Genomic DNA, 17,838 nt, shown 5'->3' with positions numbered 1-17,838 from the left:
AACCAGTATCTGCCTTGACTTGGGAACCTTGATAGGCGACTGCAGGCCTCAGGGTGCTTCTTATCTAGTCTTCTCATCATCCCAACCGTACCATGGACACAGGAACAAGTCAGAGAAGTAAATTCATGTGTACAAGGACTTATGGTTTGTAAGTTTTTGGAAGTTCATTTCACCACCCAGGCACGTACATTGGTCCACTAAAGCCCAAAGTCTCATCCAGGCTCCCAGCCCCGATTTCCCTGAGAATGGAGGGCTCTGCCGCACATCGAACAAACACTAATTCTCCCCAACGCTACCACCGCAGTCATGGATACAATCTACCAGAAAGAGACTTCGATCCGTTGCGTTTGATATTAAAGCATGCTCCAACGACGCGGTTTGGCTACATGCCACAAGCCCAGCATACCTCCCTAAGTGTATCCTAAGGTTCTCTGCCGCCATGTAGGAGAGGTTTGGTGTTTGCGCCCCCACCTGCCACCGCTGTGAGCAGGTTCCGTGTTCCTTATATTGACCGGCTTCCCGCCGATCTGGTTTGGCTTTGACAATCTCGCTACCACCCTTTCTACTTGCCAACCCAAGGGTATCACCAACTCTCGAGCTTCGACGACCACATTAACTGTGGTTGCTTCAACATTTCTGGTCTTTGGTTTGTCTTGCTCTCCAATTTAAACAACCGATAGCAGGGCCAGCAACTTTTCCACGTCGAACTGAGACAGAAATATTAACCAAAAATAATTCTCACCGAAAATGAGCGAAAACGAGAAGGCAGATGTCTCACAAGCATCGAAAGAAGCTGCCCAGCCGTCTTTTCACGACCCTGATGCGCACCTCAGCGAGGATGAAAGGCTGGAGATCGTAAGAAGGACGCTTGTACAGCAGCATATTTGCATCAGTACAGCCCTAACAGACAACCGACAGGAACGCAAATTGATCAGACGACTCGACTGGACTCTCATCCCATGGGTGGGTTCGTTTAGACCTCCCTGGGCGATCCTGACTGACGTAGCTGCAGCTTTGTGTCCTGTACCTGCTGGCCTTCCTTGACAGGACAAACATCGGCAATGCCAAGATTGCAGGACTCAACGACGACCTCGGGTTAAGTAGCTCGCAATACAACTCGGCACTCACAATATTCTTCGTGTCGTACGCCGTGTTCGAGCCCCTGACAAACATCTTGCTAAAGAAGCTGCGCCCTTCTATTTTCATTCCCATCATCATGTGAGTCGGAACGGGGGGGGGGGGGGGGGGGGGGGGGGGGAGCAATGCCTTTCTCATGTGGTCTACTTTTGGTTACATGACTAAATGTCCTCTGCAGGATCTTCTGGGGCGCATCCATGACCGGAATGGGTTTCGTGTACAACTGGAGCGGGTTGATGGCGGCTCGATGGTTTCTGGGCCTCACCGAGGCAGGCCTCTTCCCAGGCGTCAACTACTATCTATCCTGCTGGTACAAGCGATCTGAATTTGGTATCCGGGCAGTAGGTTACACCTCATTGACGCGTCGATTCTCTTGTGGCTCACATTTCCAGGCCATCTTCTTCTCGGCGGCAGCCATCTCGGGCTCATTCGGCGGCGCCCTGGCCGCGGCCATCGAGCAAATGGCCGGAGTCGGTGGCCGCCCTGGTTGGGCTTGGATTTTCATCCTCGAAGGACTCCTGACGGTGCTGTTCGGCGTTGCGTCCTTCTGGATGGTCCATGACTTCCCCGACGAGGCCAAGTTCCTGTCCAAAGACGACCGCGCCCGCATCATTCGCCGCCTCAAGATGGACCAGCAGGCATCGGCCGACCATGAGGAGTTCAAAATGACCTTCTTCTGGCAGGCCGTCAAGGACTGGAAGATGTGGCTGGGCATGGCCATCTACATGGGCTGCGACATGCCGCTGTACGCCTTCAGCTTGTTCCTGCCCACCATCGTCAACGAGCTCGGATGGAACACGAGCGTCGTGCGGTCGCAGCTGATGACGGTGCCGCCGTACGCCGTGGCCGCCGTCTTCACCGTCTTCATCGGCTGGGTGGCGGATAAGACTCAGCAGCGCGGTCTGTGCAACATCTCGGTCAGCCTAATTGGCATCGTGGGCTTCAGCATGCTCATCGCCACCGAGAACCCCCAGGTCAAGTACGCCGGCACGTTCCTGGGCGCCCTCGGCATCTACCCGTGCATCAGCAACACCATCACTTGGGTCGCGAACAACGTCGAGGGGGTCTACAAACGCGGCGTGGTCCTGGGGTTCGTCATCGGGTGGGGCAACCTCAACGGCATCGTCAGCTCCAACATCTACATCCGCGAGCCCCGCTTCTCCGAGGGCCACGGCGTCGTGCTGGCCTACATGTCCATCTTCCTGTGCCTGGGCAGCGTGCTCATGACCCTGCTGCTGAGGGTCGAGAACCAGAAGCGGAGGCAGGGAAAGAGGGACCACTGGGCGGACAACAGGTCCGAAAAGGAAATCGAGGCGATGGGGGACAGGCGACCCGACTTCTTGTACACGCTGTAGAGCCCACCTGCAAGTGGTTGAAGGGGCAGTCCGCTCATCTTCATGGTTCTATGCTCTGGCAGTGGAGAGTTGTACGACGCGTTTGTTGAAAAGGAATGGACATCTTTCTTATTTTATTTTATTATTTTACAGGACATTGTCACTCTATTGTAAGCTACGGGAGTCACGTACCTTTTGGTTGTGTTGTGTCGTGAGTTTACAAAATGTCGTCTAAAGAGAGTGGAGATAGCGCTTTGACCCGACTCTGGCAGATATAACGTCATGACAAGGGACGACCCTCAAACTAGATCTCCACTATTGATGCTCGCCCTGGTATTGTTCTATATTTAGGTTTTAAAAGCCCTATCGGTATCGAGCAGCGTAGCTAAAACAGACCTCCAAGTCCACGACAAAATCGCCCCCGTCTTGTGGAGTGGGGTGCACAGGGTTAAGCAGGGGAGAGTAAGACCTCGGCCGGGCTCGCCAGCCAACGATCTCGATGTGACGGCGCAGTCGTGGCGGAAGTCGTAATCTCGGAGAGGGGGGGGGGGGGACTTAGTATACAACTCGTTGCTGGACATATTGCATCGCAGGCGGAGACAAGGCTAACTACATTGTCGTTTGTGTAAATGAAAACCTGCCAAAGGCGATCGACTCCACGCTCCATTCCATCGTTAACCAAGTGCCGCTCGGCGTCATTAGATAGAATGGATGTCTTCTTTTTACCGCTTGGAAAAGAATCCCTAAGCTGCCAGCCAGCCAACTTAGGATTCACTTGCGAGTGAACACGTTGTGCTATGTGACATCAAACCCCAAGCAGCCCAGATCGGGGGTCGTCATGTTTCTTTTATAGGGTTAACCAGGAGCGAAAACAAAACAACCCAATCGCTCTCCTGATCGGGCCGACCTCAATGGCTGTTCGGGCTGCTTGAGCAGGCAGCGGCCTGACCCGATTGACTACCGGGGACTGCAGGGGGCGCCCAGCGCCGTGCCCGGTCCCGGTCTCGGCCCCACCCCCACCAAAACCGTATCTATCTATCGCCGCAATTAAGGGGGCGGCCGAGGGAAAATCGGACATCGCCCGGCTAGCCACTTGGCACGAGTGTTACAACCGTTCTGCAGCGCTGTTTTCCAGTTCTACGCCCTTCTGCCTGCGCAGAAGATGGCAAATGCGGAAACATAGCACGATAATATGAAACTCACGCAGGCAATCAAGTGACCAACTCTAGACTGTTGACTTTTTGCTAATTAGGTGATCAAGGTTTCTTTTCTCTTGTCTCATGCCTAGGCATCTTCGGGGGCCTTCGCGGATTGCCCGCTCTGTTACCATCACATGATTCAACCAGCCATCAAACACAGCTCACTACAGCACCATTAAATGGACCTGCATGGTTACATCAAGGTATGCTATTAGTATAATGTGCACTATGTAAACTGCTATGTACTTTGCAACAGTGGAATAAGCTTTTTCTTGCTGTAGATTTACAGGATCTGGCGTACAATAGCACTGCCAATAGGTTGTTGACCTATTCATCATATACTGAACGAACCTCGCATTGCTCGAACGTTGCCGACGCCCGAGGGAGGCGTCAACTCAATGTCACTCGTCTGGTCGCTGCCGAGTGTCTTTGTATGTCCGTAACGACCACTCTTGAACCGATCTTGTTGGTCACCTCGTAGCACCTCGATTCTCATACCGCCATGTAGACCGTCTTCGCCGCAGCTTCCAAGCCGGATCTGGTGGCGACCGCGCATGTCTTTCCACTCCTCCTTGAATACCGTCCAACTGGTCATGAAGAAAATAACGGCGTTCCAGACACCCTGAAGGGGAAGTACCGTAGCGCTGGCGACATTCAGACCAAAGTGAGACTCATCACGCCTGATCATGTTGAAGACTCTGTTGATCGAGCTCGGTGTCCAGGTCACCAGCACCGAGATGGCAAAGATGAAACTGGTTCGAAGGTATGCGAGCTTTACGGGATCAAGACGCTGTAGTCTGCTGGAGAATTTGCTTCTGACAGCCCCAATTCGTTGGAATACGGAACGGCGCGGCTTCGGTGGGGGCGGGTCGGATGTACAAGTGGTCTCGAATCGAGGACCGGGGGAGCCGTCATCTTCGCTTGTGCGCCATGATCGCTGATGGCGAGGCTGCTGGTCACCAGCCGTGACCTTTGTCATGGCTACGGGCGGTGGCTGGGGTGTCCAAGGCTTCGGCGTCATGGTAGTGATTTGTACCTCCGTGACAGCGGTGCCGTAAAACTCGGTACGGCCCGTAAGATTCTGACGAGTGTCAACGAGAGGACAGTCATCTCAAGTGCCTGCGCGAGAGAGGTAGGATACCTTTTCAGCAGAATTCCGCTCATCCGAACAAGTCATTTGCTTGCCGTCGCATCCGTTGTTGCTGAAGGTGAGATTGTGAAGTTGATTGCGGTGGTGGAAAACATGGTAGCCGACGGCGAAGTAAATGACACACGAGCCGAGCACGCAAAACCAGATGGGTATGTAGTAGGTGAAGATGCGAAGATCGCCCCATTTTTTGTTTATCCAGCACCACAACTACGCCATGTCAGCAACCGTCCCAAGGACCCTCCTCATCTCGATGCTGGAGGCGTGTACGCACCGTTGCATTGCCGTAGATGTAATCATTTGGATCGTGTGGACGAAGGAAGAGACAGACAAGAGCCGGAACCAGGGGGAAGCCGAAGCAGACGGCGCAGTAGACCCAAAGATATTCACGAAAGGAGGAAGGGCTGGCGCCTGCGAAAAAAACGAGGTAAACGTTGACGGCCATGGCGAAAGACCACCATGGATCGGATTGCATGAACCTGTCGAGAAGAACTGTCAACTTCGAATGGTAAAACGTAGGTGGAAACGAAATCGACTTACATTTCGAGCAAGAATGCTTGAGCCTGACACAAAGCGGAAGTCTCGCCCATACGGAGTCCCTCGTAGCCAATGGCGCACGCGACGCTGGCGCCGACGTTGGCGATTGAAGCGAAGACGATGAAGAGATTCGGCACGCTTCGAATGCGCTTGAACTTCCAGTAGGTGATGAAGACTAAAGTGACTCCAACTAGTGACAAGGCAGAGCCAACCCTTTCAAGCCCGGTGACGACTTCGATCTCGTAGTGAGTGAGGGCCATGGTTATGGATTGAGACCAGATCGGACAAGTGGGTGCTTCAGCCGACCTCGCGACGAACGGGAAGAACGGAGGCAACGGTTCGACGAAATACAGCTGTAAATGAAGGTCAGCGCTTTGCATTCTCGTGCGCGCATATTGAAACACGAGTTGGGCAATGAATAACACGAATAGTCACCTCCACGCTCCGTGATCCGGAGGCTGGGATCCAGGACGGACCTCAACAAGACTCGATCAACGCAACGTAGGCCCGAAAGGCCGGCAATTGGAAGGATGGCGGGCGGCTGGAATCGTATGTGTACGTCTCACACAAAGGCCCAGCGTGGGACAAACTAGGTCCGGTTAGTCAAGAGAGGGCGACTGAAGAGAAACAAGACCGGGAAATATGGATTGAGGGGGCGGAATAGGCCTCGAAGGCTCAAAGGTCAAAGCAGAACCTTCCGTCGGCAGGCGGCAGGTTTGTACGACGAGCAGCTGGCCTTTGCAGCACGGGAAAGACCGAAAGTTGTCAAAGGGCCCCTGGAGAATTGAAGCGTGTGCGAAGAAAAGAAGAGCGGGAGGTGAGTAACGAAAAGCAGGCGAGGTCGTGTATTAATCTCAAGCTGCCCAGGCTAATAGCCGCAGGGAATTGAGAAGTTGCATGACAGAGGCGTTCGAACCGACCTTGGAAAGGGGAGGGGATGGGGGCGGAGGAGGCTAGTACGGCGACGCAAGGAGGTTGTTACACGGACGAGAACGGTTGAAGCAGGATCTGCATGGGTGCAGGAGGAGTGCGAGATGCCAATGAGGACTGGGATCCGCAGATGGGAGGCGACCAGGACGAAGAGCGATGCGGACGCGACGACTCAACGGCTGGGCAGAAAACACCGAGTAACCAGTGCCCAGTGGACTGGAAGGAGAAGGTGCAAGCTGCACTGCTGCTGACCGAAACCAGGCAGGAAGTCCCAAGGCGACAGCGGCGGTCCGGTTCGAGCGAGTCAATGAAAAGTATGCACACCATCAAAGTCTTTTCTTAAATGGGGACTAGAGGAAATATGGAAGAATATGGGTACGCGACATCGAGATGGGATGGGCATATGCAGGGTGCTGCGCGTGTCGAGGTTCCAGAATGAAGAGCCTGTCCAGGGGTATGGGAGCAAGAAGGGCTGTGGACGATGATGGAGGAAGGGTAGTGGAGAGAGATACGAGTATAGGTAGGCGAAGGAGGAGGGAGGTGTGGAAGCGGTTGTCGCCAAGAGATGAAGTCAAAAGAGAGCACTGTAGATGTGGAGGGAAAAGATGAGCGGAGAAAGAAGGAAAGAGAAGGGGCTTTGGCAGAGGTGGGGATGGACGAGACAAGAGGGAAACTGCCACAATCCAGCCAAGCTCGGTAAGTGAGTGAGCGAGTGTAACCACAGTAGGTAGATATGCATGCCTTCCTCATGGGATCCGTACTCGAGGCAAGCCAAGATACGGCACGGCAAAGTACCTATGTAGTTAGGTAGGTAGGTTAAGTGGCCGAGTCCTCAAATCCCCAAGGTGGGAGGGTCGGCGCTGGTCAGTTAGTCATCGGTGCCGTTGCCACAGAGGGGAGAGCAGGGAGTATGGATGTGAGGAAAGAGCAAACTGATGTCAATGCGCATGAGGGAATCTGAAGATGGATGGGCATAATGGATTGGCCTGGGGCGAAAGCGGAGGGCAATCGCGGCTGCTCAACTCGTGGAGACGGTGTGAACACCTCACAGTAAATCAAGAAAAGGCCAAGCCATACATGCATGGCCATGTGACCCTTCCACCGTCTTCTGCGCCATGATGACTGCCGCACTGTATCTTGGGACGCGGAGATGGATAGGTGAGAGCATGGTTGGATACCCAGGTATAAATGCGTGTTTGGGGCACACAGCCTGCTGCAGGTGCAGCTCGATGCAGCTCTTGCCAGGATCAGATGCACAGGGCTAGGCAGGGCTGGGCGATGTGGCATCTCAATGGATACGGCCAGGGCAAACAAAAGAAAATCATGGTCGAGGGAGTTATGCGGGTGTCAGTTCTACGGGAAGCCTGCCGGCCGAGGTGGAAAGACAATCACCAAAGTAACGTGATGGTTGTATTTGAGGGCGATGAAGCATCGTCATGTGTAAGTCACTTGACGATGGCATGTATATGACGAAGAGAACATGTCTTGCTCATCGGATAAAAATGTCGAAAGATACCTCTCCAAGCGCTACTCACCTACCTACCTACCTAGGTACTGACATGGATAGGTAGGCAGGTAGACATATCTACGCCAGGTAAACAGATGCCAGCTTAGATCTTGGAAATCGACCCGGCTATCCGTCCATCCGTCGAGGAAGCCAGGAACAGGCAAACCGGGGAAGACCTGTGGGCCAATGCACCGCCCACAGTGCTAGACTCCCCGAATACTCTGTCTGCAGTTGACAGTCGCTAAGGAGAAGCGAAGCAAAAGAGACACCGACGTGGGGTTGAGTGGGAGGGGAATAGGGGAGGCAAGAGCGTCGTCGTACAAGCGCGATGTTCTGGGAAGGTGTGTTTGCCTGACTGCAGCTTCCTGCTTACTTACCTCTTGTGAAGCGCCTCGCTTCCTGCTTATCTGGAAGGTACTTACTTGCCTGACTGTGCTTCGCCTTTTGTGCTGATTGCCTCGACCGACCGATCTGCTGCTTACCTGAGCACCATCTCCCACAATGACATCCAAATCCGTTTCTTTCCTCACTCGACATCCCCTTCTGTCCCGTGTGTGGTAAGCAGCCGTCTGCAGTCTGCAGATAGCCGCTTCAGCTCGCGACAACCTCTTCTGACCGCCACTTGAGAGGCTGGTTCCCACTCCGCCTTGCCGCCGCACCATCGGTCCATCCATCACCCGTCATCCGCCACGCTGCTTTCCACCTGCTGTTATTCGCATCCGGCACAAGCGGCACTCCGTCTTGTCGGTCGGACTTAAAACGTGCAGCGTGTTGTGCTGCTATTTTATGCCGTCGACGACAAACATGGCGCGTCTCTCCTCGCTATCGAGAATAGAATAAAATTCAGATTGCTTTCGGTTAATGCGATCAACACGGACGGCACTGTGACTCCCCGAGGATCGCTTCCGGCTCCTGGTCCGATCTTCCTATCCTTGCTACATGACAATCAACAACCCTCCCGACTGAGTTCTTCAGGTCTACTGAACTCTCGCCATCACTACGGCAATCTGCTATCGAGTCCGCCCCGAAATGACAACTGACCAGGTTTGTAGGCCAAGTCACCCGAAATGGCATGTTCGTGGCGTTGCACTTAAGGCTGCATGTATTTGTTTGTCTTGATTCCCATTGTCTAAGCACTCATTCGCGTCGCAGTTGGGGCTTCAGCGACAGGAAACTAGAGATGAACCTGCATCCAACGAGAATGGTGGTGAGTGATGACCGTCTGTTGCCTCGCCCCTCATGGATGGACTGTGGACTTGAACTCGTTTTACCGACCCCCAAGATGCTAGCGACCCGGTGTTCCTGAGACGATACTACGAGCAAATAGCCCGCTCCCCTCCGTCTCCAGCGCTGGCGCCATGGTGTGCGGTGCGGATTCGCCCATCCGTAGATGACACAGGGCCGAGGGGGCAAATTGAACCAACGGCGCAGCGGCAGAAGCAAACAAGCTTGTCTCTGATGCCACGTACAACCAGAATGCGGGAGTCGAGACGCACTGCATTGTCGTTTGCCTGTCGACATTTCCAATCGCCGTAGCGTCCACAAATCAGAAACCGTCTCCCGTCTCTTGGCCTCATTCGCCGTTGGCCGAACTCGATACCTCTCCTTGATGTTCGAGACAAGCGACAAGCCGCCATCTTCCAAGGACGCTTTCAGCATTCCTGGTCGAGGGTTCGCGTCTCGATTCAAGAAACGCAGCAAACGCCACCGAGAGCAAGCCGAGCTTTCGCGCCTATCTGTTTTGTCAGTCGCCACCACAAACCTCAATCATCTGTTCAACCTCTCAACCTTCTCTTGGGCCATGGCAGATGTCTACAAGTGTTTGCGGTGTGCCGCACGCCACGAAATCCCACTGGCGACCCAATCGTCCAGACGTCTCACGTCCTTGATGAAAGCACGCCGCCTGGCCGCACTTGGACCATTACTTTCAGGAACTACTCTTAATCAGGGCCGCAGAACTAACGCGCATACATAAGTCCATCACTTGGAGGACCAAACAAGTCCCCGCCGTCTCTAGTGTGGACGGATGGCGATGGATGTTGTTCTTGAGGGCTCGGCAAAGCATTCAACGTTGCCGGCCGATGGGGTCAAGATTCATAGCCAAGCCAAATCTGAGGAAGACCAAGCCCAGGGCAGATGGTAGAGTAATCCCAACAAAGAGATGTTCTGTTCTTGTACGAGTTGTTAACTTTTTCCAACCCCACATTCCGACCATCTCATGCAGCCTAATCGCACGCTCGTCGTCTCTAGTTGTCTTTACGACCCGTCAATAATAGGTTATTGATTTTACCTCCAAATGTTGCCATGATAAAAGTTGACGCGCAAAGTCTCCCCAGGTGAGGATTGGAAATAAGGTCGCTTCGTCTTATCAACATAGGCAAGTTGCTGTTACGAAACACGCTCCCTCTCTTCGAGCGCCTCATGACTTGCTTATTTGGAGCTCTTTCTAGTCTGTCAAATTTCAGTTCGACCTGTCAGTTGAGCCATTCGTTTTGTTTTTGAGTCAATTATTTGCCTACTGCACCGTAGCCAGAACTCCAAAGAAGAAAGCCTAGGCCAACGACCCTCGCAGTCCGCGTTTATGATGCCCCAAACCGCTGTCGACCAGGATCATCCCCCGGCTAGGCCCAACAAGGCAACCACAAGCTGTCTTCGGATATAGACATCTCACTGGCAATCTGCGAACGACTTTGCCTCGCTTACTGCACCATGCCTCGGGTGGCCATGCGGACCGGAAAACTTGTGCTTGAAGGTAAAAGCTCCTGATGTGTCTCTGAAAATGGTCTTTAATGCCATAATCGGTGTACCAAATGTACTCCTAGTTGATTAATTCTTTTTAGAGAAGGCCAGGCAACGTCTTTTGCCAAAGTTGCTCTCGACTCCAACGTCCTGAACCATGGTGAGCCACTTGTGACTTGAGGGGGGGCATCCATTTCTAACCTCAAACTCCTTGAAGGGTTACCTCCCGGGGTATAATCCCACGTTGCTCACGTTGCCTTTGTGCTCTATCTCCCTACTTCGTCAGCAACCTGGATTATGCAAACGCAGTTCATTCCTCGTACCTCAGTTGCACACTCAGGATTCGCCTGTCCTATCCCTCTCCCCGTTGACTGTCACCCGCTCGCAGGTTTCCCCCCTGTTGCAAGTTTTGAAGACGCAACATTACGAGCTATTTTATCGCCATCACTATAACATATCTCACATGACTGCAGCCTCGAGGCCTAATCCAAACCCGACGTCGGAGCTCAAGTCGAGCATCTTTTTTGAAATCCACCTTTCGTTTTGAGGGCCTGCGAAGCAGGACGTCCGGGCCATGACAACCGGCCAGAACATCGTCATGGTGCGGTACGCCGTGCCCTCGGCCGAGGACTGCTCTCTGTCCTCCAGGTCAAAGATGGCCCGCATATCCTCCATGATTTCCTCGACGACCGCAACACCGTCAGACCAGGTTGGTACAGGCCTGATATCCTCGTCGACCTGCCCGCCGCTCTCCTTGATTATGCTGAGTAGGTCGATGATGCGCTCGAGAACATAGATCCTGAGGGAGCGGTAGTGGCTCTTGGCGATGCATCCCGACTTCTTGTCCGTCACGATGAAGAGCCCGTTGAATAGCTTCTGCTGTCTTCCGGAGCACGACGAAACGTTGGAAAAGCCAAGGAAGGTGACCGCTGCCGCGAGGTTGTCGCTCACATTGATACCCTCCCGCAGCAATTTTGACAAGGCCTTCGGCGAAGTCTGCACCGCCTCGGCCTCGTTATTCTGGGCCCGAACCAGAGCTTCAAAGGCCTTCTTGAACGCGATGACCTGGCGTACAAGAGGCTCAAGGATGGGTCCTTGTCCCCATGGGGTTTCCACCATTTCGAGTAGCGACCACAGGGGCGTCAGGTGGCTACGCTGGATGAAAAACTCCATGAGCTGGGTTTTCAAGTAGTCAGCTTCTGTAGCGAATGTCCTCGGGGGAGCCATTGTATTTCATGACTTACTGCTGCGTGGCAAAAGTACATGAAGCAGCCTCTGTCGACTTCGTTCGACAAGCCGTGGTCGGCACGATACTTGAAGAGCTCCAGACCTCCTGCTCCATGCGGGTAAACATTCTCCTGCAAATCGACTGCGCTTTTCCCCCGTGGGCCGTTTATGACCTGGGGAGCTCTTGAGCAGCTGAACGAGACTCCGCCCTTCCGGCCGATGTTGAAAGTCATTGGCGACTCACCTCGTATAGCCCAAACAGGAACAACGTCACAAGGTTGGCGTCATCCTGAACTCCCTTCGGCTCTCTCAGAGCCTGGTTCAGTGTGGAGAGCGCTTTGCAGTAATTCCGCCTGGCCTTCATCATGAGCCCCGGCTGACGCAGCGACTTGGCGACGGCGAGGAGCGCCACTGCGTGGGTGGCGTACCGTACGTGGTCCGGGCCTCCGTCGTCGTCGGTGTAGTAAGCCGGCAATTTGCTAAATATGAAGACGTTTGTGTGCGCCGTATAGATCATGTGGAATCGGTTCACCGACACGCCCTCCGGTCCGACCTGGACTGTTTTGGGGAGGACGAGCTTGCGTTCCCGCCTGGCTTCCTGGTCGTCCTTCTCGGCTTTCCGGATGCGCTCTCGCGCGATGGCCAAAGGTCCGGCTAAGTCGGCCTGCGTCTGGATTCCGGTCGGTGGCGGTGCAACTTTCTGACGAGTCTTCCATCTAGACATCCAGGAGGCGGAGATTGCCGCCGTTCGCCGTTGCCGCGGTAGCGTAGAGAACGCCTTGCGTTTTTTGGGCCTGAAGGCTTCGTGCTGGGGTTTCACGTGTTTAGAATCGACCCGACTGGCGGCGATGGCGACTATACCTTTACACGCCTCTGCGGTCTCTCCCCTGCCCACACATGGGTTTGCAGCGGCTTAGCTACACTGGCCATGACGGTTGGGAACTGATGAGGTTGGGCTGTTCTTGACTTCGCATCCAAGAGAGTTGGTAATGATAGCTGGTCTAGGACAACCTTATGATAGCACTTGAAGAGAAGGCTGGAGGGGAGCTATGTATATAAAGTTGTAGAGCTCCCCGCCGTCAGGAAAGTTTCATCGAGTCCAACTCTGATTAGCATACCATGGTCATACTGTACAAGCAAGTCCACTATCTGCACGGACGTGTAGCTAAAAAGGGCCAGACACGCTGATGCTTGCTGTGCCGTGTGGCTCTTTTTGGCGAACGGTCTCGAGCCTACCTCAAAACCCTAATTGAGGCCCCGTCCGTTTGCGATGAAGCATGAGACATCCATCACTTTGACCACAGTCACGCCGTTCGAACTCTAAATGCGGGCCCCTCGTACCCAGAGTGCCAGATTTGGAACGGACCGAAGGGTCTTTGCCGGGCAGTTGGCCGTCAGGCCTCAGGGACCTTGTTTTGCTCGAGTGTCTCTTTGTTGTCATGATCTGACATCAATTTAATGTTCGCTAGCATGGAGAGTAGTGGTCCTTGGCATTTGAAAACGAAAAGCACGGTCCGAGGAAAGAGGGGCCAAGTTCCATGATTTCCAAATTACCAGAGTATTTAATAAACTGACAGAAAGTTGGATAGGACGACAGCCGTGATAGGTCCCGCTTGATGCTCCGAAACTCTAAGCTCAGGCTTGGGGACCTTAGTTTTCTGCTGCACAGACGCACGTTTTCAACCTCTCTGATCAGGTTCGGACCTGCTGCCGAAGTTGCCGTCGACTCGCGCCCTTTTTCACTCGTTTACAGGTACATTGGCGCAACATGAGGGAGAGGACGTTGGTGTTGAGGAGCTGCCCCAGGGCCTCGAAGAGCCATCCCAGGCGTCCCACCAAATAGCCATCGCGCCCCATGCACCTCGAAACCCCAAACAGGTCGATACTTACTTGATTAGTCGTGGCAATGTCGACTTCATTCAAACCAACAATGGTTTATGAGTCTGGCTTATTTGGGGGGAATGATTCGGCACAACACCCAAAGCATGTCTCCGAACATTAAAATCGAAACTCCTGCATAGCCTTTAATACGGTCAATATACCCGCCGAATGAATGAAATTTTGGTCCATGAGTCCTGACGTCAACATTTTCAGAATTTCGACTTTTTATTGGATGCCTATTGAGCAAAAGGTACTTGGACCTGTTGCTGAGCCCTGAGCCCGTCTTCACTTTTTCTACTGCGCGAGCATCGCTTCACCTCAGGCTGCATTCTGCACAGACGAACTCTTCAGGACCCCCTCCCCTCAATGGAGGCTACAACCAGCGGCTTCGAAGTAGCCTGGACCGGAAGCATGGATAGAGCCATTTTTGACAAAGGATAATGCCCGAGGGGGAGGCGGGGTTCTCATGTTCGTAAGATGGAGATATTTCTGGCCTACAACCCACAACATGCCACATGCGGCGACCCATCTACAGCGTTCTCAGCTGTTCGCCGGCAGCGGGCAGCCGTTCAGTCTGCTCTTTTAGTCTTGGTACTCGTGGTGGTCGTAACGGCCCCTCCCCACCTCCTTTTCCTCCGTGTTTACGACGTCATAGTGGCCTATCTGATTTAACAAACAGCTGACCCCATGTTGCAGCGTTTGCGATGGCCGTTCGAAGTGTCTCGCCTCTGCCCCGCTATTTGGGTTATCCTTCAGCTACCGCCAAACCTAATGGGGAGAGCTTGAGTGAGCCCTCTACACCATCTTCCACAACACTTCATCGTGATGCGGAATTTGGTAGCCAATGAGATCGGCTATGAGACAAGACGATGTTTCAAAATTATGATTAACTCGGCTCCGACATACTTTATCCAACTCGGACTGGTGCACCCCCCACCTTCACCGTTTTCGTTACGCCAACTATGCCCGTCGCTGTCTGTGTCGGCGGCTGTAATTAACCTAGGTAAACAAAAAAGGAAAGGCTATCCCTTCTTGCTTCGTCCACGGTCCCATTTTAGGCAATATTGTCCCAGCTCAGCGGTCCGAAGTCTGGGGTCTGAATAGCCGCGCCAGCGGGCCGGTACCATACAAGACACGCACCCACAATCCGAAAGGCTTAGAAACTTTTGGTTTTGTCAGTCTACCCAACACCGAAGTTTCTCATTGTCTGATTTGAGAATCACACATAATTCCACCCATCGCTTATGGTTTGTGACCGTCATAACTTGTTACCCGCGAGCCAGAAGCTGGATGAACCAGAAGCGTCTACACCCTTTCTTCTGTTGTAAGATTCTAGGATACTCATAGTCGCAATGTTTCTTGTTTGGCCTCAAATGTTCAACTATGATGAATTCAACCCTCACTTATAAAGCTTACCTATTTGTGATGATGGCGCAAAAGTGGACCCGCAGTTGTCATGAAGCAATTGTAACTACATAGGCGTCACGATCCTATCATAGCCTGAGAATGAACAGCACCGGCAACTACCTGCAATCCAGGACGATTGCGCGTGTCCATCCGACAGCCGCTAGGCGGAGGACGCCTCTCAGTCAGCTTAAGCGACCGCTACAGCCAAACAAAAGGCGTAGGAGCATCAGAATGGCCTGTAAAAACCAGTCCGAACGCGGTTGCAAAGAGAGGAGGGATGCTTAGCGTGGCATGGGCTTTAGCTGGGTGCGCACGCAACGTGGCCAGGGTCCGTTGGATGGACTTTGTGGAGCTTACCAAAGGGGTTTGTTTGTGTGGTGCGGTGCTGAACGACATGCGGGGAAGTGAGATATGAGATGCTTATCATACATACTGAAGCAATACGGAGGACTCTTGAACAGGTAAGCGTCTTCCAACGGGCTGCAAATGTGCTCCTCCGCTGGTCCGTTTACTTAAGCCCACAGATATAGGGCGGAGCCGCAGCTCTCTCACAGCAGCAATCAATGGTCTGTAAGGTGTGTACCGGACATCTTCAACGTCATGGCCATGCCTCAGAGCAACCTGCCCGTCATCAGCGGTGACGACTGCGGCGTATGCCGGCGTGCCATTGTGGAAGCCCACTCGGTCGCCAAGGCCCAGCCGCCCGGTTACGGCGAGTGGATCGAACTTTTCCCCAGCTTTGCGCATCTCGAGGCCTCTGCCGCGAGTTGCAACCTGTGCCGCATCATTCGGCAGGAAATTGTTTACAGCCTGGCCAACCTTGAGGACCTCCAAGACTGCATTTATCCAGTGCAGGTTTGCTGGCAGCTGTCGGACGGGGACTACTCGCGCAGTACACTCAAGTTCCAGGTCGTACTAACCCATAGGGGCTGGTGCGAGGCAAGCCTGGAGACGCCCCATCCACTCGAGGCTGCGGGAGAAATAATACGTGGGTATTCACTCGTGTTCTAGTAGGATTCTCCCCTGCGGGAACTGGGTAATTATGAGGATCTTCTTGCTAACTCATTGTGCTTCCAAGCAAACTTCAAGGAAGAAGCCCACTTCGATTCTGTTATCAAGACGGTCAACTGGTGGTTGCGGACCTGCAAAGATGGCCACTTATCCTGTCGACTTCCTCTTCCCGCCGCATACCAGAGCACGGCTGCGCTGGGGGACCACCCCCCTCCTTTGCCCACACATGTAATTGATGTGCGTCCGCCACAGAGGCACGGCCAGAATCAAGAGCTTCAGGAACGCGTGCCATATGTTCACTTGGTAGAAGGGGGAAGCCGACAGGGTGAGTATGTGACGTTAAGCTACTGCTGGGGTACATCCGGCAAGAACTTCAAAACCACAAGCTCCAACCTGGCTCAGCAGCTCTCCGAGATTCCCTGGGCCAGACTTCCACAGACGATACAAGACGCCGTCGTCATCACCCGAAAACTTGGCATCCGATACCTTTGGGTCGACGCCCTGTGCATCATCCAGGCAAGGTACAGCGGCGACGCCACGTCGGACTGGCCAGTCGAGGCGACGAGGATGGGTCAATATTACGAAAATGCCACATGCACGCTGGCAGCCAGCAGCTCGTACGATTGCGCCGACGGGATGCTTGCCGACCGCCCGGCGCTGCGGTTCGGTCCCTCGCGGGATGTGACTATCGATTTCGACGATGTCTTCCTCGGCAAGTCGACGCAGATCCAGCTCGTCGGGCTGCGCGGTCCGCCCATCGAAGCAGCCATGGAGGAGTCCCACCTGCTCTCGAGGGGCTGGTGCGTCCAGGAGCGCGCTCTGTCGCGCCGAATGCTGTATTTTGCCCGGGATGCGCTCTTTTGGGAGTGCAATGAGCTCCGCGCCGGCGAGCATAGCCCAAGCAAGAACCTGGGATTCGTACCGAGGCCCAAAACGCACGCCTTGTTGCACACCCAGTCGTGGCGAAGCGTCGTCGGCCAATGGGACCTGCTCGGCGCGGGGCTGAGGAATCTGGTCCGAGACCACCAAGGCACTGCTGAAGGACTGTCAGCCTCGGACATTGAGCTCATATTGGGCCCTGCGTGGATGGGATTGATCGAGAGGTACAGCGCTTGCGCGTTCACAAACTACTCGGACAGGCTTGTGGCCTTGTCGTCCGTCACGGAAAAACTGAGCCGGATGACGGGAGCTAGCAATGTGGCAGGACACTGGCGCGAGACGTTGGGGCGCAGCCTTTCCTGGATGGCGCTCTCGCCTATCAGGACAAGGGAGGCATGCAATGATCGTGGTTTTCCGTCTTGGGCGTGGCCATCGGTGGACTTGGGCGTGACGTTCGAAGGCCTCGACGGGGTCTGGCTCGAAAACATGACGGTGGAGGATATCAGGCGAGACCCGACAAGAACCGACAACGTTTACGCTGGACACATTCTCAGAATCAATGGGACGTTCTGCGAAATGCCCCTGGCCCAATGGGGCCTGAAGGACTCTCGCAAAGGCAGCGGTACCACTTACACAACTTCCTCTTTTGTCGAGTCCGTAACCTGGGACCATCTACCAGCCGCCTTCGACGCAAATAGGCTCATGGCATGCCTCTTCATTGGCTCCGTGCGTGAGAGTGAATACGTGTCTGATACAGTAGGTCTTGTCGTCCAGCGGACAGGGAGATTTGATGGTGATGGTGGCCACGTTGAAGAATTCGAGCGGGTCGGGTTGCTGAGGTTTGAGAACCTCGCCATCGAAGGGCTTCTGGGGGCGGCGCGTAGAACGATAGATATTGCTTGA

At 54.0% G+C, this 17,838-nt stretch overlaps 4 protein-coding genes across 4 annotated transcripts; 2 read left to right on the top strand and 2 right to left on the bottom strand.

Annotated features, from left to right (window-relative positions):
- Positions 1 to 747: 747 nt before the first annotated feature.
- Positions 748 to 2,492, top strand: CDEST_09375 (Putative major facilitator superfamily, MFS transporter superfamily; the record flags this gene model as incomplete). Its single annotated transcript, XM_062925534.1, has 3 exons — positions 748 to 963; positions 1,013 to 1,218; positions 1,316 to 2,492. The coding sequence occupies 3 exons, from the start codon at positions 748 to 750 to the stop codon at positions 2,490 to 2,492; spliced, it is 1,599 nt and encodes a 532-aa protein (XP_062781585.1).
- Positions 2,493 to 4,004: 1,512 nt separating this feature from the next.
- CDEST_09374 (uncharacterized protein) lies at positions 4,005 to 5,614 on the bottom strand (the record flags this gene model as incomplete). The annotated part of the gene is made up of 4 exons (XM_062925533.1): positions 4,005 to 4,751; positions 4,812 to 5,027; positions 5,092 to 5,296; positions 5,358 to 5,614. The coding sequence occupies 4 exons, from the start codon at positions 5,612 to 5,614 to the stop codon at positions 4,005 to 4,007; spliced, it is 1,425 nt and encodes a 474-aa protein (XP_062781584.1).
- A 5,375-nt stretch (positions 5,615 to 10,989) lies between these two features.
- On the bottom strand, positions 10,990 to 12,687 carry CDEST_09373 (uncharacterized protein; the record flags this gene model as incomplete). The annotated part of the gene is made up of 4 exons (XM_062925532.1): positions 10,990 to 11,706; positions 11,775 to 11,930; positions 12,002 to 12,565; positions 12,619 to 12,687. The coding sequence occupies 4 exons, from the start codon at positions 12,685 to 12,687 to the stop codon at positions 10,990 to 10,992; spliced, it is 1,506 nt and encodes a 501-aa protein (XP_062781583.1).
- Positions 12,688 to 15,645: 2,958 nt separating this feature from the next.
- CDEST_09372 (Putative heterokaryon incompatibility) lies at positions 15,646 to 17,838 on the top strand (the record flags this gene model as incomplete). The annotated part of the gene is made up of 2 exons (XM_062925531.1): positions 15,646 to 16,033; positions 16,124 to 17,838. 2 exons carry the CDS (start codon positions 15,646 to 15,648, stop codon positions 17,836 to 17,838), a joined length of 2,103 nt encoding a protein of 700 aa, XP_062781582.1.

The sequence above is a fragment of the Colletotrichum destructivum genome, chromosome 6, assembly GCF_034447905.1.
Source record: "Colletotrichum destructivum chromosome 6, complete sequence".
NCBI classification, from domain to species: Eukaryota; Fungi; Ascomycota; class Sordariomycetes; order Glomerellales; family Glomerellaceae; genus Colletotrichum; species Colletotrichum destructivum.
The sequence above is the reverse complement of the archived record's forward strand: the minus strand, read 5'-3'. Positions and strand labels throughout refer to the sequence as shown.